Genomic DNA, 22,831 nt, shown 5'->3' with positions numbered 1-22,831 from the left:
CTGGTCTCTGGAGAAGGGTGGGGTCTTTGCTCAGCACACAGCAGCTCGTCAGAGATCACTTTCATCTTTACAAACCAAACCCATGATACAAGAGTCATTATCTCAGGCCCCTCGGAAAGCAGCTTAGTTGCCTTTTTTTTTTTTTCCTCGAGACAGGGTTTCTCTGTGTAGCCTTGGCTATCCTGGACTCACTTTGTAGACCAGGCTGGCCTCTGAACTCACAGTATCCTCCTGCCTCTGCCTCCCAAGTGCTGGGATTAAAGGCGTGTGCCACCACGCCCAGCTCTCAGTTGGCTTTTAGCCTTGCTCCTTGGACAGGCCGTTCTTTCTCAGCCACATTCTCAGAACAGAATACTTGGAGCACATGGCAAAGTCCAGTAGAAGAAAGCACCAGAACCTATGACCACAGATGACATTTGGTGGGTCTTTTGTTAGTGTTTTTCTATTAACATATTTATAAGAGTGCGGTCATTTTGTATACCAGTTGTGTGGTTTCCCCATGCAACTTAACAGTTGTTACATAACTGCAATATACTGTTCTGTTTATTGGATGTACCATAATTCACATTTAACCATGCCAAGTCTGTAGAGAATTGAACCATTACCAATTTTTATTTATTTATTTATTTTAATGTTTTCTGAGACAGGGTTTCTCTGTGTAACAGCCCTGGCTGTCCCGGACTGCTTTGTAGACCAAGTTGGCCTCAAACTCAGAGTGCTGGGATTAAAGGCGTGTGCCACTACTGCCTGGCCAATTTTTCTTTTTCTTTCTTTCTTTCTTTTTTTTTTTTTCCCGTCTTTTGAGATAGGGTTTCTCTGTATATCCCTGGCTTTCTTGGACTCACTTTGTAGACCAGGCTGGCTTCGAACTCACAGATATCCACCTGCCTCTGCCTCCTGAGTGCTGAGATGTGTGCCACCATGCCTGGCCTTCCAGTTTTTCTTAACTAGTGCTACAATCAAAATATCCTTGGGCTCTCCTTTGTAGGATGTGACCACTGCCTCCTATTTGCCAAAAGTTTAGACAACTGTAGATAAGGAGCTTGTGTCCCTTTGCTCAGCACTAAGGAACTGAGGCAGGAGGATCACTACAAGTTCAAAGCAGGCTTGGGCTATATAGACTCTATCTCAACAGAAACAAACAAGATTGGCTTTCTTGCTAACGGTCCACATCACTCTTACTCTTAGAAATGAGTTTCTGTGTTGTGGGAGCATTTCCTGTGCCTCCTTATATCTAGGCAAGGAGAAGGTAAACAGGCCCTTTGGTTGTAACAGCCATTCAGTTCTAGGAGAGCCGGCCTGCTACGTTGGCTTCCCAGCTTGTTTCAGGCAGATGACTGTGACAATTGCTGCGTCAGGCTTCTAGAGTTCCTAGGGTTTCTGGCAAAAGCTTAAGTAGCGGCCAGTCCTAAGAACAGGTCTGATCCCAGCCCCTGCTGCAGCTGTATGGAATGGTTAGAAAGGCCAAGAACTTTCTTCTGTTCCTTTCACTTGTCTTTGAGGACAAGGCCTTCAGTTTAGACTGACCTCACTGTGTAGCTGACCTTGAACTTCTGCTCCCTCTGCCTCCACCTTTGAAATGCAGGCAGGAACAGGCGTGTGCCGCCACGCTCATTTTCTGTGGTGCTCAGGTAGATAGAGACCAAGGTTCCATGTACCAGGCAGGCAACACCACCAACACTACAGCCTACTCCCTTTCTTCTGTTTCTGACTGATTTTTTTTTTTTTTTAATTCATTGTCCCAGTCAAACGATTAAAAGAGTGATTGACTGCAAAAAGAAAAAAAGATTCCCCCCCCCCCCCCCCCCCCCGATAAGTGTGTTAGGGTTCTCTGAAGGAACTGTGTGTGCATGTGCATAGCTATACAAAGATTTATTAAAGCGGCTTAAAGGCAGTGTATGGCTAATTCAACAACAGCTGTCACAGATGGAGAGGTTGTCAGTCAGTGAGCATCAGTCCAGCAATATGGGTGTCTGAGCTGATTTTCAGTCTGTGTTAGAATCCTGAGATGTAGGTTCTAGCTTGATCGGGGAGGGGAGGGAGCCTTCACAACAGGATAGATGAACTTGCCAACAGTGAAAGCAAGGGAAGCAGGCAAAATGCAAAAGCTCCCATCTTCCTTTTTTTTTTTTTTAATGTGGGTTGCCACCAGAAGGTGTGACCCAGATTTGGGGTGGGCCTTCCCACTCAAACAGTCCAATCAAGAACATCCCCCCACAGGCCTGCCCAGCTGCCTCTTTGTTATTAGCTCCATATGGGGTCAAGTTAACAGTAGATACTCGCCACCACAAGTCCACCCCTGTCATCCTGACCACTCTTATCCTCTCACGTCATGTTTTATTTCTAAGGAAAACAGTAACCATGTCATAATAACCTGTCCCCCACACAACTGCAAACAGGTTATGTATTTTAGAATAGGCGTCATTGTCTCCCAAGTGCTTGATCTTTCAATGTTTCCTAGCTGGAATGTAACAATAGCCACTAATATCTCCAACTATGTATGTTGCACTACATGATAAAGAAACAGAATAAAGGAAGCACGGAGATCTGGATTATGCATATGTACGTGCACACACAGTCTCAACAAGCACTCACATCAGGTACAGTCCCTGTGTTAGGACCTGGTCACGTGGCCTTAGCTGGTGGTTATGACTACCTTCCTCTCCTGCCCACTCAGTATTTCCTCCACCCTCAGCAAGGCCCTCTGTAGGGTTTAGTTCTTTTTCTGGAGGAGTGAGCCATACCTTCTTTCCGGAAGGGTCTGGGCTCTTTGTCCTCCTGCTTAGATTGGGTTGGATTTTCCCATTGACATGGTAACAACAAGAGACATCCTTAAGAATTTTCTGCGCTCCAGACATAATCTCCCTTGCCTCCTTTGTGGAGAAGCAAGCCAATCCCCCCTGGTGTCTGAGCCAATCACCCTCCTAACACTACCAGCCCAGTGTGAATAGGGGAAGCCCGAGCTGCCTGTTTAATAGGATGTCTGTTTGTCTCCAGGCAGGAGCAGTCCCCAAGCTGAAACTGAACATTCTAGGCCACAGAACTTAAGGTTTTGGGAACAGGAACTGAATATTTCCCTAGTGGGCCACTAGCAGTGTTTGTGAGTGAAAACTTTGCTTTTCTCGCCCCTTGATTCCTGGACCTGTGAATCCTGGTTGTGGGAAAAACTGAAATATATATTGGATGCTGAGTCAAGGCATATATTGCCTTCTGGAGAACCCTGCCCTGACTCCTCCGGGCAGCTGCCACCTAATGACACTGTAAGCGTGTCTACAAAAGGCCATTTCTGGGTCCGGACAGATGGGTCAGCAGTTAAGAGTATGAGGTGCTATTGCAGAAGACCAGGCTCATAACTGTCTTTAGTTCTAGTTCCAGGGCGTCTGGTGCTCTCTTCTGGCCTCAGCAGGCACCAGGCACCTATGTGGTACACATACACATGCAGGTAAAACGCTCATAAGCATAAAATACATAAATTATATATATATATATATACTGGGTTTTTCAAGACAGGGTTTCTCTGTGTAGCCTTGGCTGTCCTGGACTCGCTTTGTAGACCAGGCTGGCCTCGAACTCACAGCGATCTGTCTGCCTCTGCCTCCCAAGTGCTGGGATTAAAGGCATGTGCCACCACGCCCAGCTCCATAAATTATATTTTTAAAGGCCATCCCACTGTTCTCTCAAGCCAGCTGCTTATGGATGGCAGGGAACATGGTCAAACCAGAGGACTGCATGGCCCTGGGCCACTGCTGCACTTCTCTGCTGTGAGTGGGTTCCCTGGTCAGAAGCAGTGCTGTGTAGGATGCTAAAAGGTCAATGGGACAAGGCATTCTATAGTGTACGGGTGGTTTTTCATGGATGGTGGTTTTGTCAGAGTATTATATGCAGGGAAAGAAAATTCATGAGCAGAAACAGCATCTGCTGCAGTAAGGATCAAAGCATTGTCTTTCTAGGAGAAAGTGGTCCAGTGTAGTCAAGCGGTCATCTTGCCTTAGGTGCCAAACTAATGACCTAGGGAATGGTGTCATGTCAGCAGCTCAGCATTGGTCTCTGTTGCTGTCTGATGTGTCACTCAACAGCAGCTGCAGCCAGGTCAGCCGTGCTGAGTGGAAGCCCATGTTGTCCAGCTGGTGCCTGACCTCCGTCTCTGCCTCTGTGGCCATTGTATTTACTCCTGGGCCCATTGGGGAAAGACAAGGACGGCTAGGAAAGAGGTTGACTGTCCACAGAGTGGGTCTTGCTCTTTGCTTGATTACTGAACTCCCCTGCTGAAGTCACCTCTTGATGAGCATTTACATGGAACACAAGTATCTTCAGTCCTTCACCCATTTGGAGAGCTCTGGCCACACACTTCCCCCCAGGTGTCTTTCTCACCAGGATTTCCAGCCCTGCTCTTTCTAAGTGCCTGACCCTCCATTGAGTCTCTTGGCCACAGCCTGTGAATCATGCTTCTGGCCGTTTCTCCTTCCAAGCAAAGGGCACGACCGTGTACTAACCGGAGTTCCACCCACTGTAAAGATTTCCCTTCCTTGCTAACTGTCTTAGTTAGCGGTTCTATTGCCATGAGGAGAGACAGTGACCAAGGCAACTTACAAAAGAAACAGCCAACTGGGGGCTTGCTTGCTCTTCCAGGGTTAGCGCATGATCACGATGGCTGGAGCACGGTGCTTGCAGGCAGACATGGTCCTGGAGTATTAGCAGAAGGCCATTCTCCCTAATACCATAGTGCCTTTCAGCGTTGTCCCAGAAAGGCAGCTGGCCACCTCTGGTGGTGCCTGCGTCCATGCAGAACCATCAGTCATCTAGGCCCAAGTCTTCTCCTCTTCAGTCAACCAGTCGTAGGGCACACACCATGAGGCGCTTGGTGCCTGCATGAAAGCAGAAGGTATTATAATGGGAATAGAAACCATCGGCATTTAGGCAACTTTGGTTTTTGTTGTTGCTTTTGAGACTGGTGTCTCTGTGTAGCCCTGGCTGTCCTGGAACTCAGTCTATAGAGCAGGCTGGCCTTGAATTTATAGAGATCCACCTGCCTCTGCCTCTCAGTTCTGAGATTAAAGGCAACCTGGTCAGGTCTGATCACATATATACCACTTCTAGTTGGTAATGTGTTGTTGAATAGTTATCCTAGAGGGCTTTCCTGTGACCCAGCTAGCTCTCAAGTAATTGAGACAGAGACCTGTTGATTTATTTAAATAAGCATTAAACACAATAACTGGGCAGGTAGGATTTAAATTCATTTCTAAGGGAGCTGGAGAGGTGGCTCAGAGGTTAAGAGCAGTGACTGCTGCTCTTCCAGAGGATCCAGGTTCAATTCCCAGCACCCACATGGCAGCCCACAACTGTCTGTAACTCCAAGATCTGACACCCACAGATATTCATGCAGGCAAAACACCATTGGACATAAAATAAAAATAAATAATTTAAAAAATTAAGTTCTAAGCTAATCTGGCTACATCTCAGATGCACTCCCCAAGTTACTTGCCAAATGTTGGTCCTGTCTGGGATGGATCTGCTCCATCAGGCCACGTTCTTTCTCTCCATCTTCCTCCTTCTTCCTCCTCTCCTTTCCAGCTTTGTGGTCCCCAAGCCTGGGAACCGAAGCCTCGCCAAGCCTCTTCTGCCCAGTTACCGGCTGTCCATCCTTATTTATTAACTAATCAGAGATAACTGCGGAGTGTGGAATTCCCTAGGGAGTAGGCTCTAACACAGGAAAGGGTTGTCCTAATAGCAGGACAGATGAGCTTGCCATACAGAGGGAAGGCAATGGTGCAAAAAGCAGAAGCTTCCTTCTCCTATGTCCTTTCGTGTGGGCCCGCCAGCGGAAGGTGTGTGTAGCCCAGATTTAGGGAGGCCCAGTCAAGAAAACCCCTCCCCCAGGCACCTGGCTGCTTAGGTTTTAGTTGACACACAATAAGCCAGTTCTACCTTTCCAGCAGTTACTCACAGAGTGCTGTTCTGTCTGTTCTGACTCCCCAGGGAAGTCCTCTCTGGGGATGGCCCTCTTCCGCCTGGTGGAGCTATCTGGAGGCTGTATCAAGATTGATGGAGTGAGGATCAGTGACATCGGCCTGGCTGACCTCCGGAGCAAGCTGTCCATCATCCCTCAGGAGCCAGTGCTGTTCAGTGGCACTGTCAGGTGAGACCCTGGCCTCCAGGACTCGATGATGCCAGAGCCATCACCTGGGGTGGAGTCACGTGTCCTTGGGTCCAGAGTTTCCCGTGCTTCTGTGATTCCTATTGGAGTGATGAGGCAGCTTCTGCTGTGCATGCTGATTAATGAACCAAGTGTCTCAGCAAGGCTCTGCCACAGGGCGTCCAGAGGCCAGGGAGAGTTGGCTCTATTTCTATCCTATGAACTCTTTTAAAAATATTTATTTATATGAGTTTTCTATTTGCATGTATGACAGAGGAGGGGATCAAATCCCATTACAGATGGTCATGAGCCAGCATTTGGTTGCTGGGAATTGAACTCAGAACCTCTGGAAGAGCAGACAGTGCTCTTAACCTCTGAGCCATCTCTCCAGCCCCCTCCTATGAGCTCTTTAACTGGTTACCACTCTTGAGCCTGTTTTCTCACCACTAAAATGGAAATTCTTTTAAGGCCTGTTGTGGTATAGATTGAATAAATTCATAACCACACTGTAAGTTCCAAGCCTGGCCAGTGATAAGAGCACAAACGGCAGCTGCTACCGTCATCCTCTGTGTTCTCCTCCATTCTGCCTCCTCTCTTATGCAGGCAGGGTTCCCGCTCCAGCAGTGCTAGCTGCCTGCATTGCTACCACTCAGCACCCATCCATTTCTCATTTCCTACTAACTCTGCTCCCCACCCCCCCCCCCCCCCCCCCCCCCCCTTTTTTTTTTCTGCTGGAGAACTGAACCTCTTTGAGGAATCTCTAGAATAAGCACTCTGACACCAGGGAGGGTGGGAGAGAGGAGATGCCACCGCTGGACCAGAGCCAGGGCAGCTCCCAAAAGGTGTCGGTCCGAGACCAGTTAGCATTCTCACTATATTCCATAACCTCAAGGTGAGGCCAGCAAGCCCAGCAAACAGAAGCATGCATGGCAATTAGCTTGGGGCCTTTGGGTTTCCCAGGGCGTACAGTTGACAAGCGTAAGCTCTTGTGGTCAGGTTGCTGAGGGTCAGGACCTGTTGCTTTAGCTGTTTCTCCGGGTCACTCTGCCCCAGGTAGCACGTGAAGTCATGCTTGGCAGTGGGCAGCACAAGCAGTGCTTCAAACAGGTAAACCAAGGAAGCCGCATTGAAGAGCTGGTCTTGTTGACTTATTCTGCGTCAAGCCAGGATTCTGCGAGGCTGCCGCTCTGCCAGTGAACAGCACGGCTCTTTCTGGTCATTTCTTTGGCAAGCGCATCGTTTTCTATATTTTACATTTTTCTGTCCTGGATATTTAGCCCCAAATTCTGAAATTTGTTAATATACCCAAAGATATATATATATTTGCTTCTGAATAGTAATTAGGAAGAAAACCATCTTCTCTGTCTTTATCCTTAAACTGCCTCCTAAAAGGTAGAGGTTTCTATGATTTGTGGAAATTTTCTAGAAATTTCTACTTCCAGTCAAGTTGCCTTTCTTTGAAAATAAAAATTAAAAAAAAAAAGAAAGAAAGAAAAGAAAAATTATATAGAACTAGATTGTGCTTTTTAAAAAAATTTTTTTTATTAATTTATTCTTGTTACATCTCAATGGTTATCCCATCCCTTGTATCCTCCCATTCTTCCTTCCCTCCCATTTTCACCTTATTCCCCTCCCCTATGACTGTTCCTGAGGGGGATTACCTCCCCCTGTATATGCTCATAGGGTATCAAGTCTCTTCTTGGTAGCCTGCCGTCCTTCCTCTGAGTGCCACCAGGTCTCCCCCTCCAGGGGACATGGTCAAATGTGAGGCACCAGAGTACGTGAGAAAGTCATATCCCACTCTCCACTCAACTGTGGAGAATGTTCTGACCATTGGCTAGATCTGGGTAGGGGTAGATTGTGCTTCTTATTTTACAACCATCCAAAATTAGTGTTGAATTTTGTGTTTAATTTTTAGCAGTTTCAAAAAAAAAGTTTTAACTTCAGACTTGCCTTTAAACCTGGGTATCAGAATAGTATTTGGACTCATTTATTCAAGGTGGGCTTTGTAGATAACTTCACCTGACGAGGCTGCTGTCATGAAATACCATGTCCTAGGAAGCTTAGATAACAGAAGTGTCTCACAGTTGTACAGTCTGAGAAGTCCAAGATTGGTGTGTAAAAAGGGGCCATCTTCCTTCTTTTTTTTTTTGTTTTTTTTTTTTTTTGTTTTTTTTTTTAGGTTTTTTGAGACAGGGTCTCTCTGTGTAACAGTCCTGGCTGTCCTGGACTTGCTTTGTAGACCAGGCTGGCCTCGAACTCACAGAGATCCACCTGCCTCGGCCTCCCGAGTGCTGGGATTAAAGGTGCCACCTTCCTTTCTGTCTTGTCATGTCTTCCCATGAACTTTATGTGTACATGCAGGAAAGCAGTGTGAGTTTCCATGTCTCTTCCTCTTAAAAGGATGCTAACCCTGTCATGAAGGCTCCATCCTTATGACCTAATCTTTCTCTTCTCTTCCTTCCTTTTCTTGTCCATTTAAAAAGACACATCTTGCCGGGCACACCTGTAATCCCAGCACTCAGGAGGCAGAGGCAGGCGGATCGCTGTGCATTCGAGCCCAGCCTGGTCTACAAAGTGAGTCCAGGACAGCCAAGGCTACACAGAGAAACCCTGTCTAGGGGGAAGAAAAAAAAAAAAAGACATCTTACTTTGTAGCCTTGGCTGTCCTGGAACTTATCATGTAAAGCAAACTATCCTCAGACTCAGAGACAGGCCTGCCTCCTCTCCTTGAGTGCTGGGAGTGAAGGTGTGTGCCACCGTGCCTCATGCTTAATGAGGGTCCTAATCCCTTCCTGCAGGTCTCACTGAAGGTGTGACAGATTAAAATCTGTAGGCACAGATGCTCAGTATATGGCAGTAACTAGAGAATCTCCCCATGCTCACATCGCCAGCACTACTGAGGGTGCTTAGTACTGGATTCGGACGTTGTGTGCTAGTGCTCTGGATCATACTTAACCAATGACCTTGGGTACTTAGGGAACAAGTTCATATAAGTGACACGAAAAGATAGTGAAGGTTGGCTTCTTTCCCTGCCACCTGTTGGAGGTTAAGTCTCTTTCAGGACTAGGCATTTCATTTGGAGCTAGTGTTTGAGCCTTCTGCTCATCACCCTAAAGTCACCATAAACTCTTAGACTAGCCGGCAGCTATAGACTTTGCAGATGTCCCTTGAAGAAAATTTCCCTGAAGATTCGTGGGTTTTCAGCTAAAATGTTAGTAAAGGACTATTGCAACTTGACCCTAGACCCTAGTGTGGAGTGTCCTTCCTTTGTGCCAGAAAGGTGGCTCTGAGCCCAGCACAGAATTGAAAGCATCTTTTGGGAATCCAGAGGTGGCTCTCCTGCCACTGGAAAGGGTCTGAACAGTACTGTCAGGGCTGATGGAATGGCAACAGACTTGAGATGTCTCATAAACAAGATGCCCCTGGCCTGAGAGGCCTCCTGGAGATCAGAGTGGAGCAAGAGCTGTGCTATTCAAATGTCCTTAGCCTTTATGCATATTCCACAGTGGGGTTCTGAGAATGCTAGAATCGGCAATGAGTGTAGCTCTGACACTGGTCTCTGCTGGTGCTGGTGCCCTGCAGCAGGTGAAGATGCTCTGTGAAATCAGCCTGTATCATTCTGAATAGTCTGTGAGCATGTGTTCTGTGATATGTGTGTGTGTGTGTTTTAATACAATATTTTTGATCATGGCTTTCCCTCCCTCATCTCCCAGATCCTCGCCACCTTTTTAACTTCCCAACTCTGCAACTTCTCTTTCTTCTGAGCAAATGGGCAAATAAAAAGACAAGAATAAAACAGATAAAGGAGGAAAAAAAAAGCATACTCATGCAGACAGATACACAGACACAGACATGTGCATAAAAACCCATAATTAGCAAAAGACTTGTAAAGTTAAAACAAGCAAACAAAGCAATGTGAGATAAAAGAAACATTCTCCAAAAATACCTTTGAATACATTTTGTGTTGGCCATCTACTGCTGGGCATGGGGCCTGCCTTTAAGTGTGGTTCGTATACCCAGTGAGACTCCCTTAGAGAAACTATTTTTCCTTTTCCAGCAGGTGTCAATTGGAGATAGTTTCTTGGTTGGGGATGGGAGCTTATGTCTAGTTTCCCGTCTCAGCACTGGGACCCCATTTGGCTTGAACCTCCATAGGCTGTATGCATGCTCCCACAGTTCCTGTGAGTTCACATGTGCATTGGTCCTATTGTGTCTTTCTGCCTCCTCTTTTGCAAATTTAGGGCTGAACGTTCCAAAGTGAATCTGCACATTTTCCAGTTGCGGGTCTCTGTGTTATTTCCCATCTGCTGCAGGAGAAAGCTTCTCTGATGATGGCTGAGGGAGACACAGATCTAGGGGTATAGCAGAATGTCTTTAGGAGGCATTTTATTGCAGGGTTCTTTTAGCAGAAAAAATAGTATTTGGATTCTCCTCAGGTCCATGGCCTTTCTATTCTTGGTTACCTGAGCAGTGTCAGGTATGAACCCTGTCTTGTGGCTTGGGGCATAAACTCAATCAGATAGTGGTTGGTTACTCCCACAGTGTTTGTGCCAGTAATGCACCAGCGTATTGTGCAGTCAGGTCACCATTGTAGATCAAAGGATTTATAGCTGGGTTGACAGCTCAGCTTCGCTGTGTCATCGAGATATATAAGTGCTGCCTTCAGCAACAGGGACTTACCAGTTTGTGGGACAGCCAGCATCCTTGCCAGTAAGTAGCCTGAGTTGTTTGGGGATTTCCACGGGGCCCCTTTGACCAACAACTCAGTTAGATGTAACACATTCTTGGCATTGGAATTGGGGCTTTGTGTCCCCAATTATTATTATTATTATTATTATTTTTTTTTTTTTGGTTTTTCGAGACAGTGTCTCTCTGTGTATCCTTGGCTGTCCCGGACTTGGTTTGTAGACCAGGCTGGCCTCGAACTCACAGCAATCTACCTGCCTCTGCCTCCCGAGTGCTGGGATTAAAGGCGTGTGCCACCACGCCCAGCTGTGTCCCCAATTATTTATTGCTTCTGTCTACTGCAGTAGGTTTCTCTGTGAACCCCCAAATGGTGTTCAATGTTCACTGTCCATCCTCCTGTTCCTTCCCGTACCTGCCTCTCCCCTCCCACTCTTCACTTAACCTCCAGGCTCCAGCCTTCCTGTTGTGTCTCTCTAACTATATATTCTATTTCCTGTTCCTTGGAAGAGCCATCTCTATCCCCTAGTCCCTTATATGTGGTTCTATAGATAGTAGAAAGTTTATTGAAACTTACTGAAACTTATTGAAAGTTTAACAGCTATCATCCTTATAAGAAAATACATACTGTATTTGTCTTTTTGGGTCTGGGTTACTTCACTCAGGATGATTTTTTTTTAAAATAGTTCCATCTATTTTCCAGCCAGTACATTTCAGTTTTATTTTTTAAACAGCTGAATAATATTCCATTGTGTAAATGTACCTTATTTTCACTATTCATCTGTTTCCAATTTCTGGCTCTTATGAATAGAGCAGCAGTGAACATGGGTGAGCAAGTGTCTCTGTAGTAGAATAGAATGTAGGATCTTTTGGCATATGCTCCTGAGGTAACCTAGACTTAGAAAGATAAATGTCATAGGTATTTTTCTCACTTGTAGATGCTAGCTTTGAGTCTCCAGCTATGTGTGTTCCATTAGACATAACCATAGAAATTGGGAGATTAAGTGGGGGTATTTCAAGAGAGGGGAGATAAAGAACCAGCGGTATAACGGATTAAAGGGAAATACTGAAACCAGGAAGCTTACTTAACCTAGGAGGGAGATGACCAGGAGTTCAGAAGAAAAAAAACTTCCTAAAATATATACATACATGTACATAAAACAGTCTAAGTGGAATTACCCTGTAACAAGACAAAATGCCTGTGCTGGACATCAGAGGCTCACAGGTAAAAAGCCTAATGCAGGAATGGACTGTGTCCTTCGGAGGTGCTGGCAGGTGCAGTCCCATAAGCCCCTCTCCCTGGCTGTAAGACCCCGTTGCTGAGGACACCGCACACTCGAGTCACAGAACATGCTACTGGAGGAAAAAAGGAGTCACCAATGTTCCCCGCATGTGAACCCTGTGAACTACAACAGTGACTGCTTTGGCAAGACATACCCACTGGCGCAGTAGTGGCGCTGATATCACGGAGTAACCGACTAGTTTCTGATTGTACCTAACATGGCATGTTTACTGGTTCCAAGAACCTGTGACTAGACAGGTCATAGGCCCTGGAGAGGAATCTGCTACTATTACTGCCCTAAATGGACATCATATTAAACTGACTTCTAATGACTCATTGTTACACCCAGAGAGCAATCCATTTTTCAACCCTCATCAGAGAAGTTTCTATTTGCAGTAGATGGTAATTAGCACAGAGAACTGCAACTGGCCAAGGGGCAGAGAGTCAGACTATGGAAGGTTCAGCTCTAAATGAGACATGTATGTCACAGCCCCTCCTCCCAAGGCTCAGGGACTCAGAGGGACAGAAAGATCCTAAGAGCCAGAGGATGAGTCTAAGAAACAATATTTTCTGGACACAGTAGAGTAGTTACACACATGAATTCACAGCAACTAACAGAACATGCACAAGACCTGAGCGAGCTCAAACCAAACGAAATTCCTGTGCAGAGACGGGGTGGGCAGAGAGTCCCACCGTTAGCTGAGGAGCTGTTGGGAGACCACTCTCCAGTGAGGCTGTGCATCCAAGAGGATATGGCAACCCAAATTGTACCTGATGGGGTTTTAAAAAAAAAAAAAAGGACACAGCTGAGTTGCGAAAGGGGTCAGACCTGGGAGGAATCAGTAAACAGGGCGAGTATAATCAAAATACGTTACATGATAATTCTCAAAGAACTAGCAAGTGAGGAAAATAGAAGGCACTTTTCTCCCATTTGTACATAAAGGGGTGATTAAAATATGGTCGTGTTTCTTTTGTGTTTTCATATCTGTATTTATAATTTTCTTTTACAGCCGACTTGTCTTATTTGGGTAATAAAAACAATAAACTTTGTTTTATGGAACAGGGAGCCCAGTCTCAGTTGTCCTGCAACTCCATGCGGAGCCCGGACCGACCTGCCTGTTTAACCACAGCCAGCCGTTGAAAGGGGCTTTGCTGCCAGGTGGTGGCCGTGTTCACACCTTAATCCCAGCACTGGGGAGGCCCAGGCAGGCAGAGGTTGACAGAGGAGTTCTAGGACAGCCAGGGCTACACAGAGAAACTTTGTCTCAAAGAAAAAAGGTTTCTTAAGCATTGACTTCTGAACAGTTTTTAATTACATCTCTCTAGGTCCAATCTGGACCCTTTCAACCAGTACACGGAAGAGCAGATCTGGGACGCTCTGGAAAGAACGCACATGAAGGAATGTGTAAGTCAGCCTGGGGAGACGGTGCAGGAATCCCGAGTGTTGCTTGTTCTGGTCTGGCTCCTCCTCACTGGCGGCCATCCTCCCCTCCCCCGCCAGGATGCCTGTGGAGGAACCCTTCTATGCAGGAGTTTCACATGCATACCAGAGTCAGTGTCTCAGCCACCAAGTCTCTAACCACCTGAGTCCAGTCCAGGATCACATGGAGAAAGGAGAGAACCAGTTCCCGCAGTGCCTAGGGTTCTCACAGCATCACAGACACATATACACACGCACACATACATCTCACACACATACATGGAGACACAGAAACACACACTCATACATACGCATGCATTACATACACACATACATACATATACAGAGACACACACACACATAGACACAGACACACACACACACACACACATCACAAACAGGTCTCTCAGTCCTACTTTTCACACTGCTCAGGGCCATATTGGCCCCATACTCTGCATTGATTGAGAATATACTAATGATAACTAGTCAGAACTTAGTAACTTCTATCACTTATGATAGTGTAACTCCACATACTCACAGAAGGTCTAGAATTTACTGCTGACTCGGTAACATGCAGTGTACCATAGATCACAGATGTCGTGGAGCAACCCAGCAGACCCTTGGCAGCAGCCAGTCTGCAGATGGGTACCACTGGGCCTGCATGGAGGGAGCACTGTAGCCCAAGTTCAGTCAGTATCCACTGCCCCGACCAGTTACAGGAGCCTGGCTTTCATCTTATGGAATAGCCTCAGATGTCGTATGAAGAAGAGGTTCCATGCTTCTTAGAAAAAGAAAAGGCTGTCAGTGTGGGAGTGGGACCCCATCTCCTGTAAAACTATAGTTTCAGAACCAAACCCACGCACCCACTGTCGATTGGGCTCTTAGGTTTGGATATTTTCATGGTATGAAACTAACAGAATCACACATTAGAACAAATGAGCTGCCTTAGAAAATACAGGTCCCAGGACATGTGTGACCATCTGGGTTCTTTGCATGTTCCAGAGCGAGTCTTTTGATCTGTACCTCTAAGCCCTGACCTCTTTGTAGATTGCCCAGCTACCTCTGAAACTTGAGTCTGAGGTGATGGAGAACGGAGACAACTTCTCAGTTGGGGAGCGGCAGCTGCTGTGCATAGCAAGGGCCCTGCTGCGCCACTGCAAGGTGAGGTGCACGCATGCACACACGGGGGTGCACGCAGAGTGTGGAGAGGTGCAGCCCTGCCCAGAGGGGCTTGACTCTGAGGGTGGCCTCTTGGTGCCACTTGGCATACTAATTCGAGGGATCTCTGCTCAACTTTTTTTCCTTCTTCAAGCTTTTTTTTTTGTGTGTGTGTGTGTGTATTACATTTGGAGCGCATGCCCCATTGTGCCATGCCCCCTCTTTTATTTTTTAACTTCCCCCTAAGCCTTTGGAATTCAAGGAAGACTTTGTTTCTGGCGAAGGGGTTGCTGCTGAGCTGCAGACACAGCAGATTGAAGGTGGAACCCCCATGAACCCCTCTTTCTACACACAGGAAAGGGGAGGTCCAGAAGAGCGAGTCCACACATGAAGGTCACAGAGAGAGCAGCGTTTGGTTAGATCACTGCTGCTTGAGTCGTGTGACTTCTGAGCAAAGGGCATTTTCACATACATTTGTGAACTTAGTACATGGCGTAGGACTGAAATGCTGAAATGCGTTTTTGTAAACTGAGGTCAACAAGCATGCCGAAGGAAGTAATTGGAGCTCTGTTTGCACTCTGCTTCTCTGGCAGATTCTGATTTTGGATGAAGCCACAGCTGCTATGGACACGGAGACAGACTTACTGATTCAGGAGACCATCCGGGAAGCCTTTGCGGACTGCACCATGCTGACCATTGCCCATCGCCTGCACACAGTTCTGGGCTCTGATAGGATTATGGTGCTGGCCCAGGGACAGGTATTAAGCTCTTTCAGGAGCTTCCAATTGGCACGGGCCTTTGTGTGGGAAGAAAAGAGGCTCCCGTTGGTGAGGGGCTGCCTACCACCTTCATCTTCCTCGGCATTCACAGAGCAGCCATAGCGACTTAGTTCCGGCTTCTGTGGATCGGACAGGTGCCTACACCTCAGGTGGTGCTTTCGAGGCTTCTGTGGCTTGTAAGCAGTGACATAGGCAGAGAGCACATAGCGACTTACTCACATACATAAGAGTGCCCCAAAGCCACCCAAAACAGTGGCCACCCTGGGTTGTTTCTCCGTCTCTGCCATCCCCAGGTCTCCATTAGTGCTCACCGTTGCAGTTCTTTGCAGAATAGCTAGTTGTTAAGTGTACGCATGTGGACAGGTGCCTCTTTCTGTGTGTGTAACATGCCATGTAAGATGGGGTAGTTGGCTTTTTTTTTTTTAACTTATTTATTTTTCCTTCATGTGCATTGGTGTTTTGCCTGCATGTATACCTGTGTGAGAGTATTGGATCTCCTAGAAGTGGAGTTACAGACAGCTGTGAGCTGCCATGTGGGTGCTGGGAATTGAACCTGAGTCCTCTGGAAGAGCAGCCAGTGCTCCTAATCTCCAAGCCATCTCTTCAGCCCCCTTGGCTTCCTATATAATAATAATAATAATAATAATAATAATAATAATAATAATAATAATAATAATAATAACAACAACAACAACAACAACAACAACAACAACAACAACAACAACAACAACATATATATATATAAAATAAAACACAATACTAATGGCACCACAGTCTCTGCTGCTGCCGAAGTTTAGTCTGTACATGTTCAGTGCTCAGTAGCCCATATCTCATCTTCAGTGTTCAGGTGTTCAGTAATTCCTCACAACTGAGAAGGAGCAGAGAGCATTCCCTGTGTGTGTGTTACAGGGGAGGAGTCTGAGGCTCGGGAGTCTGAGCTCCCTCGGGGCCACAAGTAGCAGCGTTGGCCCTGAACTCAGACCAGTGACTCCCCTGATGGCCCCCTGTCTCGTGCTTTGTGGGACATATTGAGAGGAGCATTGATAGAGGGTGAGTCCTATCTAATCTTGAAAGCTGAATTGAGAAAGTTTAAAGTTAAACTATTTTTCCTTATATTGATAATTTTAACATTAATATTTTGTAACTTAAGCTCGCTACTGCTGTGATGAAACCCCATGACCAAAAGCGAGCTGAGGAAGAAAGGGTTTGTCTGGCTTACACTCCCACAGCACTGCTCATCACTGAATGAAGTCAGGACAGGAACTCAAACGGGGCAGGAACCTGGAGGCAGGAGCTGATGCAGGGCCATGGAGAATGCTGCTTCCTGGCTTGCTCCCAGTGGCTTGCGCAGCCTGCTTTCTAATGGACCCCAGGACCACTAGCCCAGGGGTGATCAGCCACAGTGAACTCCCCATCAATCTCTAATCAAGAAAATGCCCTACAGGCCTGTCTCCAGCCCCCTCCTACGGAGGCCTTTTCTCCACGGAGGTTCCTTCTTCTCAGATCACCAGCTTGTGTCAAGGTCACAGACAACTAGCCAGGACACTGTCTCATTTGCATAACTCAATCCTGAGATTCTGCCATACCATTGATTTTCAGAGCTATTACTGAGTATGTAGATATTAAATAGAGTAGAAAGGTTGAAGGAACCAAGAAAACGTGGGATATTCTTTTTTTAAAAAAGACTCAGACCATTTTGTCTCCAGGGTACACTTATTATTTTAGAGGCTTTATTTTGTTTTTAAAGCAGGGTTTTACTATGTAGACCAAGCTATTTTTTTTCCTGGTTTATTTTTATTTTTATTTATTCATTTTTTTAATTAATTTATTCTTGTTACATCTCAATGGTTATCTCATCCCTTGTATCCTCCCATTCTTCCCTCCCATTTTCCCCTTACTCCCCTCCACTATGACTACTCATTATTAGTTTTAAACTCAGGGATTCTCCTGCTGGGATTAAGGTGAATGTCACCTTGCCTGGCCCTAGAGTGTTTGGTGTTTTAAGAGGAGCCGTAGGGCAGTGAGGCACAGCCTGTCTCGCAAGCACAAGGCCCTGGGTCTGTTGCATAAAGTAGGCATGTTGTCACAGACCTGCAACCCAAGAAACGAGGTGGAAGCTTAGGGCTGGCTGCACATTGAGTCATAGCCCAGTCCAGCCTGGAGCATGTGAGACTCTGTCTCAAAAAATCAGGAGAAACTCTCCCCTTCCCTTCCCTTGATAAATAAAGTCAAGTCCCTGTGCCTTGGCCTCCTTGCTTGAAAGTCGACATTCTTTGTCCCTCTTAGTCTTATGGGTCAAGCGCAAGCTGAGTGGTGAGACGTGAGCACTAAGCACAGCACTCAGCAGAGATACTCAGCAAAAGTAGGTATTGTGTGCTGCTGTTACCATGAGAGAAAGTAGGTCCAGGGTGCCACCGTTACTAACATATGTGGCTTCTGCCAAATTACTCCTTTTAAGAGCACACAAGTATAAGTGCAAAACCAAGGTCATCCAACACACCGTTAGCACCATCGCCAGCAGCACCCCTGAAATGAGACCAGCGTTGTTACACACTGTCCTAGCCCAGCAGTTTCCCCACATCATTCACGCAGACTTCCTTAGGTGAGGTGCTTTTGCTCTAGACAAACCCAGGAAGGAGCTTTGTCAGCCTCAAGGGTGGTGGGCACACGGCCGGGCTCTGCGGGCAGTGTTGGCCTTTCCTCCCTGGGACCCACCATCACCCCGGCACCTTGTCTACGGCACACACCCTTTCTCCTTATTCTCCTCTCCTTTAGTGGGATCCCCTGCCATCTCTAGCCGGGGTTGTGTCCCATGCATTTGTTCTAGACCAACAGTTCTCAACCTGTGGGCCATGACCCCTTACGTGTCGCATCAGATATCTGACATATGACATATTTACACTTTAATTCATAACACTATCAAGCCGGCCGTGGTGGCACACGCCTTTAATCCCAGCACTCGGGAGGCTGGGGCAGGCGGATGACTGTGAGTTTGAGGCCAGCCTGGTCTACAAAGCGAGTCCATGACAGTCAAGGCTACACAGAGAAACCCTGTCTCGAAAAAACCAAACCAAACCAAACCAACAATAAAAATAACAGTATCAAAACTATAGTTATGAAGTAGCAATAAATTCGTTTTATGGTTGGCATCACCACAACATGAAGACCCGTGTTAAAGTGCCGGGGCAGTTGAGAGCCACTGCCCTAGGAACAGCTAACACAGGTTTGCAGCTGCTGCGGTCATTCATTCATTCGCATGCAGTCGAACTCGGCTGCATAAAGCCCAGCAGAGAAATGATAGATGATGCCTTGCTTCCTGTTTCTCTCTACCAACTAGGCATCCTGAGATCTTACTCTTCTGACCAGAGTTCAGATCAGCTTGTCTTCAACCTGGGCCGTAGTTTCATTACAGAATCGCAGCGATGGATTTCTTTATTCCCGAGATGAGAGAACTAGGATGTTTGCGAAGGAAGCATACTCTTCTTCCCTCCAGCCTTTCCCTTGTTCCTGGGGTACCATGGCCCAGTTCGGCTGTCCTGTGTTCTGTCCCCAGGGCAGTACTGCTCAGCAGCCGACCCTCTGAGTCCATCCTGCAATCCCACCCTGACATGTCTCCTCCTTTGCAGGTGGTGGAGTTTGACACCCCCTCGGTCCTTCTGTCCAATGACAGTTCGAGGTTCTATGCCATGTTTGCTGCTGCGGAGAACAAGGTGGCTGTCAAGGGCTGACTCCTTCCTCAGAGCGTCGCCATTGTCTTCCTGGTTTGAGCCCCTCATCGTGTCCTGCTGAACCCCTGCCTTTCCCAGTTTTATCTCTCACACGCAGTTCGGGATTAGCTGTGTGTGTCACTTTTAGGGAAAGTCATATTTTGATTATTGTATTTATTCCCTATTCACTTAAATGAAATTTAGTTTTGTTTTTAATTGCACTCTTAAGAGGTTCAGGGAACCATCACTATAAATGTATCAGTGGCCTATAATGAAGCTTTATATGTGTAGCTATGTCTATATGTAATTCTGTATATAGCCTATATTTACAGTAAAAATGTAAGCGGTTTATTTTCTATTAAAGCGAGCACTGTGCTAATAGCAGTGCACACATTCATTTACATTGTTTTTGTACGCTGACTGCACTAGAGATCTCATTTCGCTCTTAGCTGTAGGAAAGGCAGCGTTTCCTTCTCTGGTCGTTTCACGGTGCTGGGCTCTCCAGATGCCCAGAGGGAGACAACGAGGGCAGCGGTGGGCCCTCCACCGCCTGCTGCTTGGGCTCCCCAGCGGGATCCCAGTGTAGCGGGGCTCCTGCTTTCCTGTCCTGGTGTCACTTACTGTCTGTGTTAGCACAGTGAGGCAAAGCCCCACCCCTTTCCCCCTCAGGACCGAGAACCCCAGCGTTCCTTGGAGGGGAGAGTTTCTCTCTGCCTTTTTCCTTCTGCTGTCATTTCTAAGCAAGATCCAGTGTGCTCCCAGTGTCCCGTGCTTCAGGCTCCCGACGCTGGCCACCACAGGGCTCTTGAGCTCCTTGGCCAGTTGGTTCCCAGCCCTGGGGTCCACTGCTGCTGTTGTAGGTGGCATTTTCATTTGCCTGACCCCACACCTCCAGAGCTCAGTGACAGGGCTCAGGATTTGGGGGTCTGTCCTTCCTCACTTCAGCCTCCTCTGCAAAGTCTGCACCCCTCAGCAGCTCTTGCTAATCAGTGTCTCACACTGGTGTAGAAGTTTTTTGTACTGTAAAGAGACCTACCTCAGGTTGCTAATTGCTGTGTGGTTTGGCGTGTTCCCTCAGACCCCCCCCCCCTTTGTGCTCCGAGGCCCATAGCTTGGGTGGGTGTGGTTGCCACTGTCATCAGTCGAGTGGTCAGCGTTGCATGTCGTGACCAACTAGACATCCTGTCGCCTTAGCATGTTTGCTAAACACCTTATGAAAGCAAAAAATCTGAACAAGTGAATAAAATTATTTTGGATTTTTAAAACTCTGGCTGTATAACATAGTTCTCTGGGAAGGGAGTGAGATGTTTAGGAATACCCTTGTAGTGCTGGAGACTTAGATATCCTAATGGTGAGATTACATCTGCAAGGGCCATGGGGCCCTAATACCCCAATTGTGTGTGATGGGCCTTAGTCTCCACAGCCTGCGTTCCTGCGAATAGTCACCAAATGAAGCACCCACGCTGCGGTAAGGTCAGGGTATGAAGAGGGAGCTGTGGTGGGGAGTTGTGTGTCTGTTTAAAATCACCTAACCATTGAGAGCTTGTAGCAAGTGAAACAATGTAACTGCCTTTTCATGCACTTGATTCAGATTAACCCACTGAGAGTTAGTGTTCTTTCAGAAGGATACACATCTTAAAGCTTTTATAGTGTACTGAATGCAGTGCAAAGTCTGCCTAAATTGTTAGTTTAATATTGATTCTGCCACCAACCAATAGGAATATTGCTTATACCTAGCCCCATCACTTTTTAGAATAAGTTACTATTAGCAAGGTGCAGTGGCATACACCTCTGATCCCAGCACTTGGAGGCAGAGGCAGGTGGAGCTCTGTGAGTGCGTGATATACGGATTCAATTCCAGGCTAGCCAAGGCTCTATAGTGAGACCCTGTCTTTAAAAAATAAACATCCCACAAGGACTCTGCTGAACTCCCAGGCCCCCCAGCTCTGCGCCTCCCCGTGGACTCTCTCACCAACACCACTCCTTATAGCTCACATCTATTTCCTTGTGCCAGCTGCCATGTCAGAGACACACTTTATCTGGGAACCTGGCTGGCCGTACCAGCCTGGAAATCGGGTAGACCATCTCCACTCGCCTTCCTGTCCTCCATTGCAGATTCCCATCTCAACTCCAGCCCTGTGACAGACCAATTCCAGGGTCTTATCTGCCCTCCCTGCCTCCATGCCCTGGAGACGTCACCTTCTAGCCTATTTTGGAACCTTTGAGTCGGCTGGCAAAGCTGAAAGCACTGCCTATCTGAGACCCCGCTGGCTACACCAGGGTAGACACTGATGAGGTGATCCTCATCCTTTCCTGCCCTCCAGTACAGATCCCCCACTCTCATCCCTAGAAGGGGCCTGTCCTCCCTCCCTGACTTGACTTCCTGAATATTCCACCAAACCTTGCAATGGACCCAGCTCGCCTCTTCCCTGAGGATGCTCTCAGTACCCCCGTCTAGCCTATGCCCATTCCTTTGGGTCAGCCCCCAAAACCTAGAAACACACCCTCCCCGGGACCTTGGGTAGCCAGATTTGCAGGACTGAGAAACAACCCATGGCCACCATACTTTCCTAAGAGCCAGAGGGCAGCAGAAATGGAGGAACGGAACACCCATATAACAAAGGCAAGATGTCAACACTTAGAATCACAGTTTTCACAAACCCAGATGCCAAGACACCAGCAGAAATGCGGTCATATCCACTGGAACCTAGAAACCTACTACAGTAGCCTGCGAGAAATGCATTATATCTGACTATTGACTTTTTCCTGGGCACATCCCTAAAGGATGAGGTTCTCAAGATCATGCCGGTGCAGAATCAGACATGGGCTGGCCAGCGGACCGGGTTCAAGGCTTTTGTGGCTATTGGGGACTACAATGGTCACGTTGGTCTTGGTGTTAAGTGCTCCAAGGAGGCAACCACTGCTACCTGAGCGGTCATCATCTTGTCCAACCTTTCTATTGTCCCTGTGCGAGAGGCCACGGGGAAAACAAGACTGGCAAGTCACACACTGTTCCATGTAAGGTGACAGGCCGCTGTAGCTCTGTTTTGGTGCGTCTCATCCCTACCCCCAGAGGCACTGGCATTGTCTCAGCTCCTGTGCCCAAGAAGCTACTGATGATGGCCGATATTGATGACTGCTGCACATCAGCCAGGCGCTGTACTGCTACCCTGGGCAACTTTGCCAAGGCCACTTTTGATGCCATCTCCAAGACCTACAGCTACCTGACACCGGATCTCTGGAAAGAAACTGTGTTCACCAAGTCTCCTTAGGAATTCACTGATCATCTTGTGAAAACCCACACCAGAGTGTCTGTTCAGAGGACCCAGGCTCCAGCTGTGCCTACCACATAAGAGTTTTTACAAGAAAAATAAAGTGAATTAATTTTTTTAAAAAAAGAAAAGAAGCCGGGCGTGGTGGCGCACGCCTTTAATCCCAGCACTCGGGAGGCAGAGGCAGGTAGATCACTGTGAGTTCGAGGCCAGCCTGGTCTACAAAGCGAGTCCAGGACGGCCAAGGCTACATAGAGAAACCCTGTCTCGAAAAACCAAAATAAATAAATAAATAAAGATTAAGAAAAAGAAACACGACTACAGCTAAAATCACATATTGACACATACAGTGACTGTGGGCAGTTTCAATACCCCACTCTCAAACCAGGCAGGT

At 47.1% G+C, this 22,831-nt stretch overlaps 1 protein-coding gene and 1 pseudogene across 2 annotated transcripts in view; both read left to right on the top strand.

Annotated features, from left to right (window-relative positions):
• Abcc5 (ATP binding cassette subfamily C member 5) overlaps positions 1-19,194 on the top strand; it is an 82,454-nt gene extending 63,260 nt beyond the window's left edge. The window contains exons 26-30 of one of the 2 annotated variants that reach the window (XM_051150706.1): positions 5,977-6,136; positions 13,428-13,506; positions 14,569-14,682; positions 15,273-15,437; positions 19,085-19,194. In XM_051150706.1, the coding sequence (XP_051006663.1) occupies positions 5,977-6,136; positions 13,428-13,506; positions 14,569-14,682; positions 15,273-15,437; positions 19,085-19,186 (620 nt within the window). In that variant the 3' untranslated portion in view covers positions 19,187-19,194. The remainder of the gene's footprint in view (positions 1-5,976; positions 6,137-13,427; positions 13,507-14,568; positions 14,683-15,272; positions 15,438-19,084) is intronic. The other variant, XM_051150707.1, reaches the window with a different exon arrangement.
• Positions 19,195-21,758: 2,564 nt separating this feature from the next.
• On the top strand, positions 21,759-22,510 carry LOC127193231 (40S ribosomal protein S2-like; annotated as a pseudogene).
• The last annotated feature ends 321 nt before the right edge of the window (positions 22,511-22,831 follow it).

The sequence above is a fragment of the Acomys russatus genome, chromosome 8, assembly GCF_903995435.1.
Source record: "Acomys russatus chromosome 8, mAcoRus1.1, whole genome shotgun sequence".
NCBI classification, from domain to species: domain Eukaryota; kingdom Metazoa; phylum Chordata; class Mammalia; order Rodentia; family Muridae; genus Acomys; species Acomys russatus.
The sequence above is the reverse complement of the archived record's forward strand: the minus strand, read 5'-3'. Positions and strand labels throughout refer to the sequence as shown.